Here is a 16909-nt window from a genome sequence, read left to right on the forward strand (position 1 = left end):
TGTCAAATCTGGGCGTAGGCGGGCCACGTCTTCCGACAGAGGCTAGGAGTTGTCACGTGAGGGTCAGCGATCGAGCCGACTAGGGCCAGAAAGGGTGCGGGGCGGGTCCTCGGCGGTAGGAAATACAATTAGTTTATACGGCATCACCCTGGGTGTTACGCGGAGCAACCGGAAAAAAAGTGGGATGCCGTACGAAATGTATGCGCATGCGTTGGAGCACCGGGTCGCCGATTGGAGGCCATGAGTCACGGGGGCGGTGTGCGCCGCTTGGGGGCGTGGCCTGTGGGCGCGCGCCGCGCTACGAGGCCGCTAGTTGGCCAGCACTAATCACGTGGTTCTGGATAGCCAGCAGTGCGCGCTGGTGCGACGTCAACGCAGCCGGCTAAGCTCCCCTGACCTGTGTACCGCGGCCCGGCCCCGGCTGAGTCCTCCGAGGGCCCGGGTCGGGCAGTTTGCTGGGTACCTTTGCGGCCGCCATGGACAACTCTGGGAAGGAAGCGGAGGCAATGGCGCTGCTGGCCGAGGCCGAGCGCAAAGTGAAGAACTCTCAGTCCTTCTTCTCGGGCCTCTTTGGGTAAGAACCGCACTGAGGCTGGGACCTAGGCTGAGAGGACGAAGGAGTCATGGCCTGAGGCGGCGGGATAGGAAAGAAGGGTTGGGGCCGAGAGGACAGAGGGGATTTCGGTATGAGGTGTCAGGGTCTAAGGGAGCAGAAGGGCCACCGTCTGAGGGCCAGGGGACCCAGGCTGTGTCCACACGGTATGAGGAGAGACCGGTCTGAGATGGCGGAATGGCCCTGGGCTGAGGACGCCTAGGCTGTGGTGACATCAGTATGAGGCTGGAAGGGGACTCAGGCTAAAGGCGGACCAGTGGGCCGGAGGAGAACCTGGTCGAGAGCATGCGGTCTGAGGCGTTGAAGGGGACCGGCCTGGGGGTAGTGAGGGGACCCGAGAGAGCAGCCAGGTAAGAAGCCCTTGGGAGCTGTAGGACAGCCTGTGTGAAGCATCCCGAGCGGGCGAGATGGGCTTGGGCCAAGGACACCTGCCCCAGCGGCTGGCCTTTCCCAGGCCTGTAGCTGTGGATTTGCTTGAACGCGGGGCAGCGGCATCAGGGGACTTGGGCTCAGGTGACCATGGGTGGGATGAGTTCAGGTGTGCGGTATGTGAGGTGCCTGGGGCGAGGATGGCCCTGACTAATGGTGACCAGTGTAGGAGGACCTCACATTCCAGTGAGCTCAGAACAGATGAATGCGGGGTGATGGGATCAGATGGAGCCCTGGGCTGGGGGCAGAAGTGATGCTGACTTTGTTTAGGAGACAGAGGGATGAGAGAGATGAGGGAGATGATACCAACCAGAGGGAGCGGGACCCCTGCTGTGTGCCCCTTGAGCAGTGGTCGCTCCTGATGGGGTGTGATGAGAAGGGGGCCATTTCACACAAACATAGGAGGCATCTTCACACAAAATCCGCATTAGCGCATACAAGCCATGACCATCCCTTAAGGAATCTGTGGCTTAAGAGTGTCAGACGCCCCGAGTCTGCGGTGTGACTCTGCCACTCCACGGCTCAGGGGATCGCTAGTAAAACTCACCTCAGAAGTTTGCCACTAGTGTTACATCAGTGTGCGTGTAAAGTGCTTAGCGTTGAGCCTGGCACGTGGTTAGTTTGAAAGGGGTAAGCTACCGTCAGTGTTACTTCCAGGATGGAAACAGGTCTGGGAACTGTACTGGGCAGGGCTGTGGGGAGGGTGGGCGCCCAGGGGAAGGGGGCTGGAGGGGTCAGAACAGGAGAACCTGTGTGATGAGAGGGGAGCTGGAAGGGAGTGGGGAAGGGACTCTGGGCCCTGGGGACTTAGTCAAATTAGGGAAAGGGGCCTGAGGTCTTGGGTGGAGGAAGAAGAGCCAGAGAGCTGGGGAGGACAGGGACAGTTGCGTTTCTTGGACTGGAGAAGGAGGGTGGGTCTGTAGAGTTAGGAAGAGCAGTGGTGGAAGAGAGGCACAGAGCCTGGGAGGCAGAGAGTTAGGAAGAGCAGTGGTGGAAGAGAGGCACAGAGCCTGGGAGGCAGAGACTGGGAAGGCTGCAGCACTGGGAGGGCCCAGGGGGCTGAAAGAGATGGTGTTAGGAGGTTGGTAATAAAGGAAGGGGAGTGTTCTTTCCAGGAGAGGAGGTGGACTGTCCATTGTGACTTGAGGTTGGATAATGTTTTAGCTAAAAGACATTAATACCGTGGCTGAGAATCGCTGGTGTGAAGAAACATCCAGGCTGATGTATTGATTAGTGAGGAATGTTTTGTTTTAGAAGCTGAGGGCAGAGAGAGGTATGTGTGTTTCTTCCTTCAGGAGCGGAGAAGTTCAAGTGCAGTGTTTTAGGGTGGGCCCAAGAGCTCAGTTTTCAGTTAGCAGTTTTCCTGGGTGGCTTTGGTGTCTAGTCGCTTTGGGCTGAGGATCAGTGTACTGTTGGGCTGGGCTTGGAGGAAGCAGCAAGTCAACCTCTGAGACACTTGTCTCCTGGTTGGGAAGGCAAGTGAAGGAGAGCAGAGTTTCTATCCCAAAATATGCCTTTTTGGGATATTGGTTATTTTATGCTGCTTAATTTTAGGAGAAATTCTGAAAGCCCAGTAGAAGTTAGTTCAGTTGCTCTTTATAAAGGACGTTTATGTTGATAAGGGTGTCTGTCTCCCTTACACTACCAGGCTTGCTTTCACTGTCTAGTGGAAAAGGTATAGACTTAAATCTGCATAACAATCTTACGCTTGTTTACTGTGCTTTTCCTGGTAACCTCTCGTAACTGACTCTCCTACCTCAACATCTTTTGTCTTTACCAGAAGTGGGTATTTAACCTGATGGCTTAGGCCAGTTTGGAGAGTTATTTAGTGTTCCTGGGTCTCTCCCATGTATATAGGAGATATACATGTTATTAAACTTTGTTCTTCTCCTGCTAATCTTCCTCATGTCAATTTGATTTTTAGACCAGCCAGAAGAACCTTCAAAGGCAGAGGAAAAATTTTCCTCCCGACACAAGATGAACACTTGGCAAACACTAGTAAAACAAAATTGTCAGGTGTAAGGGCTAGAGATTTTGTCACTTGTGTGCAGTTCCTGAGCTGGGAGGAAGTTGCATGATCTGGAGCAGCGAGCAGTTCTCAACCTGTGGCTCGTGACCCCGGCGGGGGTTGAAGGACCAAAACACAGGGGTCGCCTAAAGCCATCGGAAATACATATTTTATTTAAAAATGTATTGTATAATAAATATGTATTTTCCGATGGCTTTAGGCGACCCCTGTGTTTTGGTCTTTCTGCCCCCGCCGGGGTCGCGACCCTCAGGTTGAGAACCACTGATCTGGAGGGAGGCTGTGGGTGAGGAGTGAGCTGTGCCCCAGGGAACCCCAGAACTTGCTAAGGGAACAGTACCTGGAAAGGTGTTCTAGGCAGTAGAAACTGGAGCAGAGGTGTGGCCTTAGGGGACATTATGCCTGAATGACAGGGAACTGTCAAAGGGACAGTTCCATGAGATCCAGAGATTCAAAGGGACCAGGCATGGCTTTGGGGGAGAGGCCTCCATCGGGAGGATGAGCACAAGTTCCAGGGTCGGGGATGCCCTTTGGTGGGGAGCACTGCTCCAGGCAAAGGGGGCAGCTTGCGAAAGGCCTAGGCCTGTGCAGTTTCACATGGAGTTCCATATCAGCACATAAAGTTCGTAGAACAGCAGTGGTAGGTGAAGTTCAGCAAGGACGAGGCCATTTGGGGGGAAGGGTCTTTCCAGAAGGGGCTTGGGCTAGAGCTGCTGGAGAGTGTTGAGGATTTTTTTTTAATTTATTTATTTTTTATTACAGAGACAGAGAGAGAGTCAGAGAGAGGGATAGACAGGGACAGACAGGCAGGAACAGAGAGATGAGAAGCATCAATCATTAGTTTTTCGTTGCAACACCTTAGTTCATTGATTGCTTTCTCATATGTGCCTTGACCGTGGGCCTTCAGCAGACCAAGTAAACCCTTGCTCGAGCCAGCAACCTTGGGTCCAAGCTGGTGAGCTTTTTTGCTCAAACCAGATGAGCCTGCGCTCAAGCCAGCGACCTCGGGGTCTCGAACCTCAGTCCTCGGCATCGTAGTCCGATGCTCTATCCACTGCGCCACTGCCCGGTCAGGCGAGTGTTGAGGATTTTAAGAAGGAGTTTTATCACAGTCGGTTTAGGCCGCCACAACAAAGTACCCTAGTTGGATAGTTTATAAACAACAGAAATTTATTCCTCATAGTTCTGGAGGCTGGGAAGGCCAAGAAATGGTGCCAGCAGATTTGGTGTCTGGTGAGGGCCCACTTTCTCGTAGACAGTGTCCCTTCACTGTGTCTTCACATGATGGAAAGATGACCTAGCTCTCTGGAATCTCTTTTATAAAGACACAGAACCGGCCCTGGCCGGTTGGCTCAGCGATAGAGCGTCGGCCTGGCGTGTGGGGAACCCGGGTTCGATTCCCGGCCAGGGCACATAGGAGAAGCGCCTGTTTGCTTCTCCACCCCCCCCCCCCCTCCTTCCTCTCTGTCTCTCTCTTCCCCTCCCGCAGCCAAGGCTCCATTGGAGCAAAGATGGCCCGGGCGCTGGGGATGGCTCCTTGGCCTCTGCCCCAGGCGCTAGAGTGGCTCTGGTCACGGCAGAGCAACGCCCCAGAGGGGCAAAGCATCGCCCCCTGGTGGGCGTGCCGGGTGGATCCCGGTGGGGCGCATGCGGGAGTCTGTCTGACTGTCTCTCCCCGTTTCCAGCTTCAGAAAAATACAAAAAAAAAAAAAAAAAGACACAGAACTACCCCCAAAGACCTCACCTCCTAATACCATCACCTTGGAGGTTAAGATTTCAACACAAACATTCAGTCCATAGAAGGGCCAGTCCTGGAGGGTTCCCATTGGCCTTTTAGAAAGGACTGCAGCAGCTGGCCCTGGCTGGTGGCTCAGTGGATAGAGCATCAGCCCAGCATGTGGACATCCCAGGTTCAATTCCCGGTTAGAGCACACAGGATAAGTGATCATCTGCTTCTCTGCCCATCGGTCTTCCCCTTCTCTCCATCTTTCCTTCCCACAGCCAGTGGCTCGATTGGTTCAAGCATTGACCCAGGGTGCTGAAGATAGCCTGTGTATGTCAGCCTCAGGCACTAAAAATAGCTAGGTACCCAAGCATCAGTCCCAGGTGGGGTTGCTGGATGGATTCCAGTCAGAGTGCTTGCAGGAGTCTGCTTCACTATCTCCCCTCCTCTTACCTTAAAACAAACAAACAAACAAACAAAAAAAACAATAAAGAAAAGACTGCAGCAGCTGGTGTTGGGAGAGGTCGAGTGAGGAAGAGTGAAGGCAGTGACATAAAAGCAGATAATGTTTATTATGTGCTTGCTCTGGCTCTGAGCCAGACCTGGGCCAGCCACTCTACCTGAATCCTCAGATTTAGTTCTCACCGCATGCCTGTGGAGGTGGACAAATGCGGACATAGAGATCTTGAGGTATTTGCCCAGTCCCCTAGTGACGGGGGTCTGTGGTCACACCCAGGCCTGTCTGATCCCAAAGCCCTCTCTCTACTATGCTTAGTTTATCTTGAAGCTTGGGCCCACTTTGGGCACTAAGGATATTGGCAAACTAGGTGTCTTAGGAAGCTCCCTCCCTCTAACTCCTCCTCCCTCCTCTCCCCCCTTGGCAGTTTTCCTAACATCTGAGAGAGAACTGGTGTATTCATCCCTGCCCTTTCCACCTCTCAGAGCAGTTGAAGTGGTGCTGGGATGGGCATTAGCAGGGCCAGACAGGGCAGGGACAGAAGATAGGGGATCTGCCTGACTGGAGCCTGTCCGTCTGGGGGCTGGGAGTGCAGCAAGAGGTCAGCCATGGCGTCTGGGGCTGGGGTCGCCTGTGTTCAATGTTTCTCAACCTAGCTTTCTCAAGGCTCTCGGTGGCTTCGAAGGAGAGAGTACTGGGGCTCAGCTTGTCCCTTGTGCTTCTTTCCCTTTCAGGGACCTCAGTGATGACAGCATCTAAATTGAGAGGTCTCTGCTTATGTGAAAAGGGCCAAACTGGACGCCCCCCCCCCATCTGGGGCAGCCCCTTATTCTTGGATGTTAGGGCTTTCTTTGCTCTTCACTATTTCTGAGCTGCCAGACGCTAGGGGGCTTTGGTGCACCAGTCTCCAAACAGCCAGTTAGTAAGTAGATCACAGCTCCTCTGTCCCTTCCCTCCAGCTCCCTCTCTCCCCTCCCAACTCCCCAGCTGGGCAAAGCCCCTGGGGAGGAAGCTGAGGTGAGAAGCAGCCCAAATCTCTCTGGAAGCAAAAAGTGGAGATTTCCTGAGTAAAGCACTGTAGAACTGCAGAAACAGAGGGGCCAGGCTGGCAGGGCACGGCAGGGTGGTGCAGTGTGCCTGGCACTTTCTCTTCTCTCCTGCTGGGCGTTTCCCTGGATGGAGATGGATGCAGACTTCCCTGCTGGGCCCCCTAGAGCTTTTCTCCTCCCTAATCCAAAATACAAATTTCTTTCAGCTTGGATAGCAACATGTATAGGAAGTTTTTTAATCTGTGAAATAGAAATCATAGTAATAGGTACTTCATGGGGTTTTTCTAAGGAATAAGTGAGAATATGTATAGGGTGGTGAGAACGCAGTGCCTGATGCTGGTAGGTGCTTATTAAATGCTGTCATCACCATCATCATCATTATTATTATTAGGTATAGTTATTGGAAGTTGAGCTGGAGGCCCTGGAGGAAAAGACGACAAGTTATTCTGTATACAATAGCATAGTCCCTAAAGATCAAATGTTGACAACTCAGTTTCTGTTTGAACTGCCTTTATGCACCAACAACCCCAGGAGCCCTGGAGGGTGGTTTTCCTGAGGGAAGAATTGCTGACAAGTTTGGGGACAGGACTGACCTGGCTTTTAGCTGGGCTGGTGTGGGAATGACAACTTCCAGCTTTACTTCCAGGCTGCCTTCCTCCCAGAGAGCACAGAGCATGCAGGAACCCCTGGTGTCGTTTCCAGCCGCACCAAGGCGGTTAGCACTGCCCTGCCAGCTGCCAAGACCTACAGCTGAAAACTTGGCGTTTCTTGCCCAGACTGCAAGCCGTGTCTTTCCTGAGGGGACACACAGTTTTTGGGTAACCAGGCATGATTGTTCTACAGTTGAAAGTTCTGTCCTCCAGGATAATTGGGACTTTGCTGCCTGGTCAGACAGAGATTTCAACGCTTCTGTTTGGCATGGGGTTATAGAGAGGCAAAGGTCTTTCAGAAACGTATTTCAAGAAAAGGAAACATTCAGGTCTTGGCTGGGGTACAGTAATACTGTTGGGGCGCAGAGGGCATTGGTAGAGAACTACAGGAGTGCCTGCCGGGCCTCTTGGCTGGCACTGCCCCTGCCTTTACCTTTACAAACAGCGGGTATCACTCGTGGGAGGAGGGGCTGCACTTAGTCGTTTGAAGGTGGGGGAGGTGAAGCCCACGCTGAGGTGTTGAAGTAGGGAAACATTTCTAGAATCTGTTCTCTCTATCAGTCTGATAAGAGTGATGCTCTCATTTTTTAAGCACTTGTTGTGTGGCAGGCACTCTCCTGTTACGTCACAGCCTCATCTTTCTAGCAACTCTGTCCGGTGTGGAGTTGTATCCCCAGTTACAGATGAGGAGACCGAGACTGGTGAGCCATGAGCTGGCATAGAATGCTGGCCTGTCTGACTATAGTCTGCGATTTTTGCACTGCCCACAAGTGATTCTAGAATTCCCACCGCCAAGAGTCTGGTGGCCTTTAGAGTGTGTTTCTCCTCCTTTGTCTAATAGCAACTGTCGGAGTGCCTACTATGTGCTGCCCTCTGTGCCAGCTAATCTCTGATCCTCACAGTCTCCTCCCAGGTCAGGTTCATTGTCTCCATTTTATAGATAAAGAAACCAAGGCTCAGGGACTGCTAGTTCAAGGTCACACAGTTAGCAAACTGCTGAGACCAATATTGGCCCGGTGTCCCAGCCTCCAGGGCCATGCTCTCTCTACCCCTTGCCCGTACAGGCATGTCAGGAGAGTGTCCTGCAATGATTTCAGTGCTAGGCAGTTGTATGTAAAGCTTTATTCTGTGTTACTGAAGCCTGTGCACTCACTGGGGGCTCAGGCCCTGCCTGTCACTGCAGAGCCAGGGAGGCAGTGTGTCGCTTAGCATTTGCAGGAGATGCAGGAGGGATCCCTCAGCTCCAGCTGTTGACAGCAGAGCCAGGCTGTGGCTGCCTGCCCCTGTGCTGGCTGGACCTCTTATGTTCACTGACATCCCTCCTGCCTGCAGCACTGTATGGTGAGCCAGGCCTCCATGGAGGGCTGGCTTAGGGAAGCCCAGCCAGCCTCCAGCAGAGAGCAGTCTGCTTGTCAGATGAGGGAAACCTGAGCAGCGTTGGCTGTTTAATCTACTGGAGAGGTGAGAGCAGGCAGGGACCTTGTCTCATTTTCCAGAAGATTCTTAGAGGTGGAAGGAAGCCTCCCAGATCACTGAGTGAGGAAGAGGCAAAGCAAGACGGGATCCCCAGGGCCAAGTCCCCTTTGGGGACCCACCACTTCCTGGCTGTGTGGTCTTGAGCAAGCTCCTTAAAGTCCCTGAGCCCCAGCCAGCTTCCTCCTTTGTAAAGGAGGAGGGTGTGTAAACAACCTGGCAGGACCTGAAGGGTTATTGTGAGGAACCTGTCTCGGGCAGAGCTCCTGGAAGGCTATCATTAGCCAATATAAGGTTTAACTCAGATGTAGAGCAGATGGGAGAAAGCAAGGGCAGGACAGGCCTTGGGCCCATTCTTTTCACCAGGGGCACCAAGGAGAATCAGGGCAGGGGCCTTAAGTCTCCAGAGGACTGAGGACTGGTGACTGTGGCACCACAAGGGAACAGGAGAGAGAGACTGTTGGGAAGGACCTAAAATGGGAGTTAACTCCATGTGCCCTGCCTTTTGAGGTCCTTAGGAACCTGCAGGTGGGGTAGGTAGCATATTGGTGGGAGCCAGAATGTGCCCTGGGATGGGGAAAGGAGGGAGGGAAGCTGAGACTGCCCTGCAGACCCCCTGGCCGGGGTCCCACCTGGCCATCTGCATTCCTGGCACTGCTCACTCCTCTCCATATGGCAGTCACTGGAGGTTGGTGGCTACGCCTGGGAAACCTGAGACTGCTTCCTCCGCCTTGGAAGGGGGGAGAAAGCAAAGCTGAGCGAGTAATTATAGACAACCATGCACCAGGCTGGCCTAAACCAGTTCCCTCTATTCCTGGGCATGGCTCGGAGCCGCTGGTTGAGGAGAGCCAAGCTTGGGGGAGGTCAGTGGGGGAGGGACAGTCAGCTGTTGCATGTGCTGGGTGCAGCTCTACACAAGAGGCAGGCTCAGTTCGCTTTTCTGGATCTTGTGCAGGGAACAAAGGGAGAAGGCTTGGTTTTTCCACCTCAAGGAGTTTGTGGTTTTCCTCATGGAGGCCACCCTTAGATGAGTGACATCAGCTGACCTGGCTGGGAAGAGAGTCTGTGGTAAACCATGCAGATTTCCTGTGTAGGAGACAGCTTGGTAGAGCAGTGGAGCTGGAAACTTCTTTCTTCTGGTCACTCTGCCTGCCAGAGACCCTCCTGTTATATTAGAATATGGCCTAAACCCTTCTCCTGGCCTCTTGGCTCCAGCATGGGGGGCCCCTGCCTGACTCTCTGGCCTCATTGCCTCCAGTCCTTGCATTGTAGCCATCCTGGCCCACTTCTCAAACTGGCCAAGCCTGTTCAGTCTCAGGGCCTTTGCACATGCTTTGTCTGTTGTGTGGAATGCTCTTCCTCTTTTCATGAGTGGCTCCTTTGTCTACATTGGGGAATAAGCTCAAACCTCATCCTTGACTTGCCCATTTAAAGAAGCTCTTCCTCCCCGGCCCCTTTATTGCTTAATCACTCTGAAATTGTCTTGCTGATTTCTTGTTTATTGAGAACCAAGTTTTTCTCCTTTGTTTACTGTTATGTCTAGTGCCTGGCACATTAAAAATCACATATTTGTTGCCCGGATGACTAAATGGCTGTGTGAACGAACAGCTTCTCCTTCAGGATCTGCCAGTGACCATAGGCAAGTCACTTTCCCTGTTTGGGGACTCTACTTCCATCTCTAAAAGAAGAAGATGGAACTCCAGAGATTTTCCTGCCTTTGCAGTGAAAATGGCAAGGAGGAGGCAGGCCCAGTGGCCTGAGCAGGTGGTAATCCCTCTGGCTTTTCCACCCCGTGGTTGGTATCATTAACCCAGCACAGGGTTGGCCTAGCTTAGTCTGGGATCATAGAATCTCAGCCCAGCAGCTGACAGGCTTTGTGTTCTGTGTCTACCCTGCCACATGGGTGAGCAGAACTATGATTGCAGCTGTGAATGCATCAATCTCCTTTAAGAGAATATTCCAGAGCCCTGGCCAGTTGGCTCAGCGGTAGAGTGTTGGCCCAGCGTGTGGAAGTCCCAGGTTCGATTCCCGGCCAGGGTAGATAGGATAAGTGGCCATCTGCTCTGCCCTTTCCCCTCTCCTTTCTCTCTATCTCTCTCTTCCCCTCCTGCAGCCAAGGCTCCATTGGAGCAAAGTTGGCCCCTGCACTGAGGATGGCTCCATGGCCTCCGCCTCAGGTGCTAGAATGGCTCCCATTGCAGTGGAGCAACGCCCCAGATGGGGAGCGTCGCCCCTTGGTGGGCATGCCAAGTGGATCCCGGGTGGGCGCATGCGGGAGTCTGCCTGTATACCTCCGCACCCCCCTCCGCTTCTCACTTCCGGGAAAAATTTTTAAAAAGAATATTCCAGAGAAGGTCACCTGGTGGGTTTGTATCCTGGCCCCAAGGATACCTTCTGAAATCTCTTCTGCCAGAAGCTTGTGAAAGTGCCTCCTCACCTCTCCAAGGCCAGGAGTGGTTTCTAAAGAAGTCATGTGGGGCAGGGGCCTCAGGTTACATATATATGTTGAGCCAGCTGGGTTTTGATCTGGGGAGAGGGGAAGTGCCTTGCTCAGAGACACTTCCTGGGGCAGCAGAGGGTCAGGGGGACAATGTCAGCACAGCCCCAGAAGGCAAAGGCTAGACTTTTCATCTGAATAAGAACCTTATTTGTGTGACTTGAATTCAGGAGGCCAGAACTCCAGTTCCAGCCATCCCTCTTCCCCCACCTTTGCCCTGAACCCTCACTCAGCTGGCCTGGGAGGTATTTGCCAACTGAAGTCCAGTGACCGAGGACGTGCCAATTCTGGCTGCTTTTCAAGCTGTCACGGTCAGCTTTTCCCCTCCCAGACTCACGTGATTGGATTATCTGGGACCATTGTTAAAAATCCTGATTCTAGGCCCTGGCCTGGTAGCTTAGTTGGCTAGAGCATCATCGTAATACACCAAGGTTGCTGGTTCAGCCTCGAACCAGGGCACATACAAGAATCAACCAATGAATACATAAATAAGAACAACAAACTGGTATTTCTCTTTCTCTCCCCCTCTTTCTCTCTTTCTCTTTCCCTTTCTCCCTCTTTTCCTCTCTCTGTCTCCCTTCCTTTCTCTCTAAAAAATCAATTAAAAATATCAATAAGCCTGGCCTATGGTGGTGCAGAAGTTAGAGCATCCACCTGAATGCCGAGGTTAGTGAGTTGAAGCCCTGAGGTTGCCTGGTCAAGACACAAGAAGCAACTATGAGTTGATACTTCTGCCCTCCCACCCCCCGCCCACACCTTTCTCTCCTCCAAAATCAATAAAATAAAATCTTAAAAATAAGTTAATAAGGCCCTGGCCGGTTAGTTCAGTCGGTTAAGAGCATCCCCCCGAAACAACAAGGTTGTGGTGTTGATCCCCAGTCAGAACACACATAGGAAGCAACCAGAAAATGCACAACTGAGTGGAACAACAAATGAATGCTTCCCTTCCCCTTCCGCTCTCCCTCCCTCTTCTTAAAAAGAAAGCCCTGGTCAGATAGCTCATGTGGTTGGAGCGTTGTCCCAGAGCGCAGAGATTGTCAGTTGGATTCCACAGTCAGGGCACATACAGTAGCAGCTCCTGTCTCTCTCTATCTACCACATTTCCCCATGTATAAGACACTCCCATGTATAAGATGAACCTTAATTTTGGGGCCGGAAATTTTGGGGGGGGAATGTATTACATAAAGTTATTGAACTCAAGTTTTATTCATCATAAAATTCATACAACTCTTCATCACTGTCAAAATTCCCATCCATTAGCTTGTCCTTATCCATGTCTGATGATGAATCACTGTCTTCAACAATGAGTGCAAAAACCAGCAAGAAATGCAAGTAAAAAATCTACAACCACTGTGTAAGACACACCCAGTTTTTAGACCCCAAATTTTTCAGGAAAAAGTATGTCTTATATGATACATGGGGAAATACGATATTTATCTCTCTCTCTCTATCTCTCTCTCCCTCCCTCCCTCCCTCTCCCCCCCCTTCCCCTCACCTCCTCTCCCCACTCCCACCTCTCTCAAATAATTAAACATTTAAAAAATCTTGACCCTAGCCCCACCCGTACCACCCTCCAGGGAGGGTGGCTGTGGGCTCTGATTTGGTTATTATTAAAGAACCCTTCATGTGATTCAAAAGAATTGGCAAAATGAACGATGAAACTAGGGCAGTGAAGGCATGCTCTGAACACAGCTCCCAAATGATAGCAAAGGCCTTGCCAGCTGGCTAGTGTGGCAAGTTTCCAGGGTCCGGTGGCACACAGGTGAGGGCTGGGACCGTGAAGATGATTTATGTGGCTTTTAATTGGGAAATAACTCCTTTTCTCTTCTTTCAAAATGGAACATTGTTTGATGTCAGTGAAGAGAATTTGAACTCCCATTTGGAGGTTTCCTGAGTATGTGGGTTTTATTTTACTGATTTTTGTGGGCCATGGGGGTTTGAACAGAGACCACAGACCTTGTGGCCTCAGCCTGGTGGGAGTTTTGGAGGTGGATTGACTTTACCTTTACTTGGTGAGGTCCTAATGAGGGTCCTCTGATTCAGGAAGAGGTTCACATGCACTGGTTAGAGGTCAGATGCCAGGTTAAAGCTGTCCCTACAGGGTGCTCTTTATTTCTTTTCTTTCGTGTTTTTTGAGAGAGGTGGGAGCAACGTCAGTGCTCCAGGACAATGCTCCAACCAACTGACCTATCCAGCCAGGGCTCAGTTTTTATTGATTTTTAGAGAGACAGAGAGAGGAGGAAAGAGAAAGGAGAGGGGGAAGAGAAGTATTCACTTGTTCCACTCAGTCATGCATTCATTGTTTGCTTCCCATGTGTGCCCTGATGGGGATCAAACCCACAACCTTGTCATTTCTGGACAACACTCTTAACCAATAAGCTAATCAGCCAGGGCACTCTTTATTTAAATGCTCACCAGAGGAGCTTGAAGTTTCTTTGTTTTGTTTTGTTTTGTTTTTAATATTAAGGCAAAGTATTTTAATTTTTTAAATTTATTTATACATTTTTAGAGAGGAGAGAGAGAGACAGAGAGGGAGAGAGAGGAGAGAGAGACAGAAAGAGAGAAGGGGGGAGGAGCTGGAAGCATCAACTCCCATATGTGCCTTGACCAGGCAAGCCCAGGGTTTTGAACCGGCGACCTCAGCATTTCCAGCTCGACGCTTTATCCACTGCACCACCACAGGTTAGGCACGGGCACTCTTTATTTTTTAAAAATGTACTCCTCTGACTGGTGATGGTTCAGTGAATAAAGTGTTGACTGTGGATACTGAGGGCTCTGGTTCAAAACCCCAAGGTCAAGAGTGGGCTTGCGTGTAGGCTTATTCAGTTTGAGTGCAGGCTCACTGGCTTGAGTGCGGGATCATGGACGTGATCCCAAGGTCGCTGGCTTGAGCCCAGAGGTCACTGGCTTGAGCAAGGGGTCCCTGGTTTGGCTTGCTTCCCCCCACCCCTCCCCACCAAGGCATGTATGTAAAGCAATCAGTGAACAACTAAAATGAAGCAAGTACAAGTTGATCCTTCTCATCTTTCTCCTCCCCTTCTCCCTTCCTGTCTGTCTCTCTTTCTCTCCTTCTCTCTCTCCAAAAAAAAAAAGTACTTCTCTGTATCTCCCTGGTCCCTTTACTGTTACACAGTAAGTTTTCTGAGGGTGATTTTGCCATTTTAAATAATGCTGTGCTAGCTTCTCTGATTACTTTCTTAGGATAAATTACTAGAAATGTATTTCATTGCTGGATCACAGGACCCAATGTAAACTCTGGTACTTAAAATATATATATTTCTTTTTTGAATAAAATATGCAAGTGATTTTAAAAATTCAGACAGTACAAATGAAGGATGTCAGTCTGTCTCCCACACCTGACCCCCACTTCTACAGACCCCACCTTAGAGAAAAATGCTGTGGCTAGTTTTTGGTGTGTTTTTCCAGAAATATTCTGTTTACATAAATGTATATTCATCTCTTCTCACCCCCCTCTCCCCTTTTTTTTTAACACAAGTGGGAACTTTTTATATACACATTTGAAAATAGTATTTCTCTGTGTGTTTATATTGTGTGTGCCCAGTCCTGAATTGGTAGTGGACACTGTGAGAACTGAGAGGTCTGCACGAACAACTGCAGTGTGCACGGCTCGCAATTCAGTCATTAGGGAAGGGACAAGGTGTTCAAAGCTGGGCCTTTCCCCAGGATGCTTTGCGGTCTCTTGGGGAAAGGGACTTGTGGGGAGCCTGGAAGCAGCCCTGGAAGGAAGTGGAAGCGGCTGTCAAAGTCTGTGGGGAGGTCAGGAAGGCCACCCCTTCCCCAGGGAGGGCCTACGCAGCCTTTGTGTGAGGGGGTGGCAGCCGCAGACTGGCTCTGTACAGAGCCCGGAGTGGAGGCCTCAGCTGCAGCTGGCCTCGGAAGCTGACTCCCCAAGGAAATCATGGGGGTGAGTGCAGGGGCACATCTCCACTTTCTCTGCTTGCTTCCTCTTTGATACCAGACCAGGTACTTCTCCTTACCTTTTTATCCCTTTCCTTTTCTCCCCAGAGGCTCATCCAAAATAGAGGAAGCCTGTGAAATCTACGCCAGAGCAGCAAACATGTTCAAAATGGCCAAAAACTGGAGTGGTATGTGATCTCCGCTACAGCTCCTCTCTTCCTTCTTTTCTCTGCCCTCAGCTTGCAGCCTCCACAGCTGGGCTGGGAGGTTGGCCCTGCAGCCCCCTCTTGCTTTAGGTTTCTCTGGGGCCTGCTGTGCGGTCATCAGGGGCCCCTGGGTTATTTTACTTGGAACACGGGGCCTTGGAGAGAAGACAGAAGGGATGAAGATGGATAGATTATTGGATCCAGGTAGACCCACATGGATTGATGAGCTCTTCAAGGGTTTTCTTCTTACATTCAGAATTGTGGGTTTCCCCAGAAACTCGGAGTCTGAGTTCTTGACTAAGGGGACGTTCATTCAGGTGGTTTCAATATCATTGATCACAGTTCATCGAGCACTGTACTGAGCACCAAACATGCATTATTAATTATTAATAATTATTAATACAGCAACCCTGTGAGGGGTCTGTACCATTCATTAGTTTCCCCATTTGATACAGTAGTCTCAGAAGCTGAGGCCTTTCTCAGCCCCTTGCCTAAGGTGCCAGGACTGCATAGTGACAGAACAGAATTCACAAGCCAGGGCTCTGACCCCAGAGCCCGAGTGTTTAACCTGCCCCTGTGTTGTTCCGTGACCTTTGGAGCCAAGTGACTTGGGTTTCACAATATAATTTCAAGCATCAGTACAATTGGATCAGGGGAACTAAACAAAGACGCGGTTTGGAAGCGAGCAACAAACTTTCTGACCGTGAAGGAGATGAAACCTAGGGTGGGACTGTGGAGACAGGGTGTAGAGGTATGGGGTGAAGTCGATTATTGTCATTTTCTGAGAATGTTTGAGCTTCCACGAAGTATATTGTGCATAATGCCAGGGTGCTATGTGTATTTTTCTGTTCCTAAGTTTATAAAGTGCCTTAAAAGGAATAATACTTATTTTTCAATCACATGGATGTTGCTTTTCCTCTAAAATTTGTATTCCTTTCCCCTAAATAATCAAAATACCTAGGCCATTTTTTTTTTTTAACCCAATGATACTACCTTTTCTGGAAATTATGTGCTCAAGTTTCCTGCCCTGCCTGACCTGTGGTGGCGCAGTGGATAAAGTGTCAGCCTGGAAAGGTGAGGTTGCTGGTTCAAATCCCTGAGCTTGCCCAGTCAAAGCACATACCATACAGGCTAAGGCTGATGTTTCCTTCTCCACCTCTCTCTCTCTCTCTCTCCTCTCTCTAAAATCAATAAATATTTTTTATTTAAAAAATAAAAGTTTCCTGCCCTTACAAATAATAGAGAACTCATACATCTTTGAAAACCTGCGTGGCTTTGTCTATCCCACTACTCTAAAGTTACAGGATGGTGGCTAGGCCCTTGTACCCCTTCAGCCCAGATTCTGTGCTTGGGACTCCGCCGGAGAATGTAGGGAAGCCGCCTCAGACCCCGCCCCCAGGGCAGGAAGGACCCAGTGTCTGCTGCGAGTCAGTTTAGGAGATGAGACACATAAACCAGATGGGTTGGGACCTATGGAAGGTGACAGTGTACTGCTGAGTACAGGGCGGACTGGGCTTCAGGTGTGTGGTCTCCAGTGCCCTCCATCCATGGGCTTTTGTCCCCGCTTACTCGAGATCTTGGTATCCACATCCTGTTCCCATTCTGGACGTGAAGGTCCTATTGGGAGCAGACCCTGTATATCCCCCTCTTCCCGTGTACCTCACGGCTAGTGTGGTGCCTTGCCCACACAACCTGCAGTGACTGCACAAGACTCTGGGACGTGGCTGGAGGCAGAGGAGTCGGGGGAGTTAGACAGGAAGAGCTGGGAGTCACTGGGGAGAGAGATCGCACTTGGAAAGCGGGAGTGAATCAGGAATTGTTTTGGTGTTGAGTCTCAATTGCCCCTCTCTTTCCCAGCACCCCCGGCT

At 50.8% G+C, this 16909-nt stretch overlaps 1 protein-coding gene across 2 annotated transcripts in view; it reads left to right on the plus strand.

Moving 5' to 3' along the window:
• The first annotated feature begins 333 nt into the window (after positions 1 to 333).
• Positions 334 to 16909, plus strand: part of NAPA (NSF attachment protein alpha) — a 28276-nt gene continuing 11700 nt past the window's right edge. Inside the window, exons 1-2 of one of the 2 annotated variants that reach the window (XM_066271684.1) lie at positions 334 to 574; positions 14944 to 15023. In XM_066271684.1, coding sequence (XP_066127781.1) covers positions 477 to 574; positions 14944 to 15023 — 178 coding nt within the window. In that variant the 5' untranslated portion in view covers positions 334 to 476. The remainder of the gene's footprint in view (positions 575 to 14943; positions 15024 to 16909) is intronic. The other variant, XM_066271682.1, reaches the window with a different exon arrangement.

This window comes from Saccopteryx bilineata, chromosome 3, assembly GCF_036850765.1.
Source record: "Saccopteryx bilineata isolate mSacBil1 chromosome 3, mSacBil1_pri_phased_curated, whole genome shotgun sequence".
In the NCBI taxonomy this organism is placed as follows: Eukaryota; Metazoa; Chordata; class Mammalia; order Chiroptera; family Emballonuridae; genus Saccopteryx; species Saccopteryx bilineata.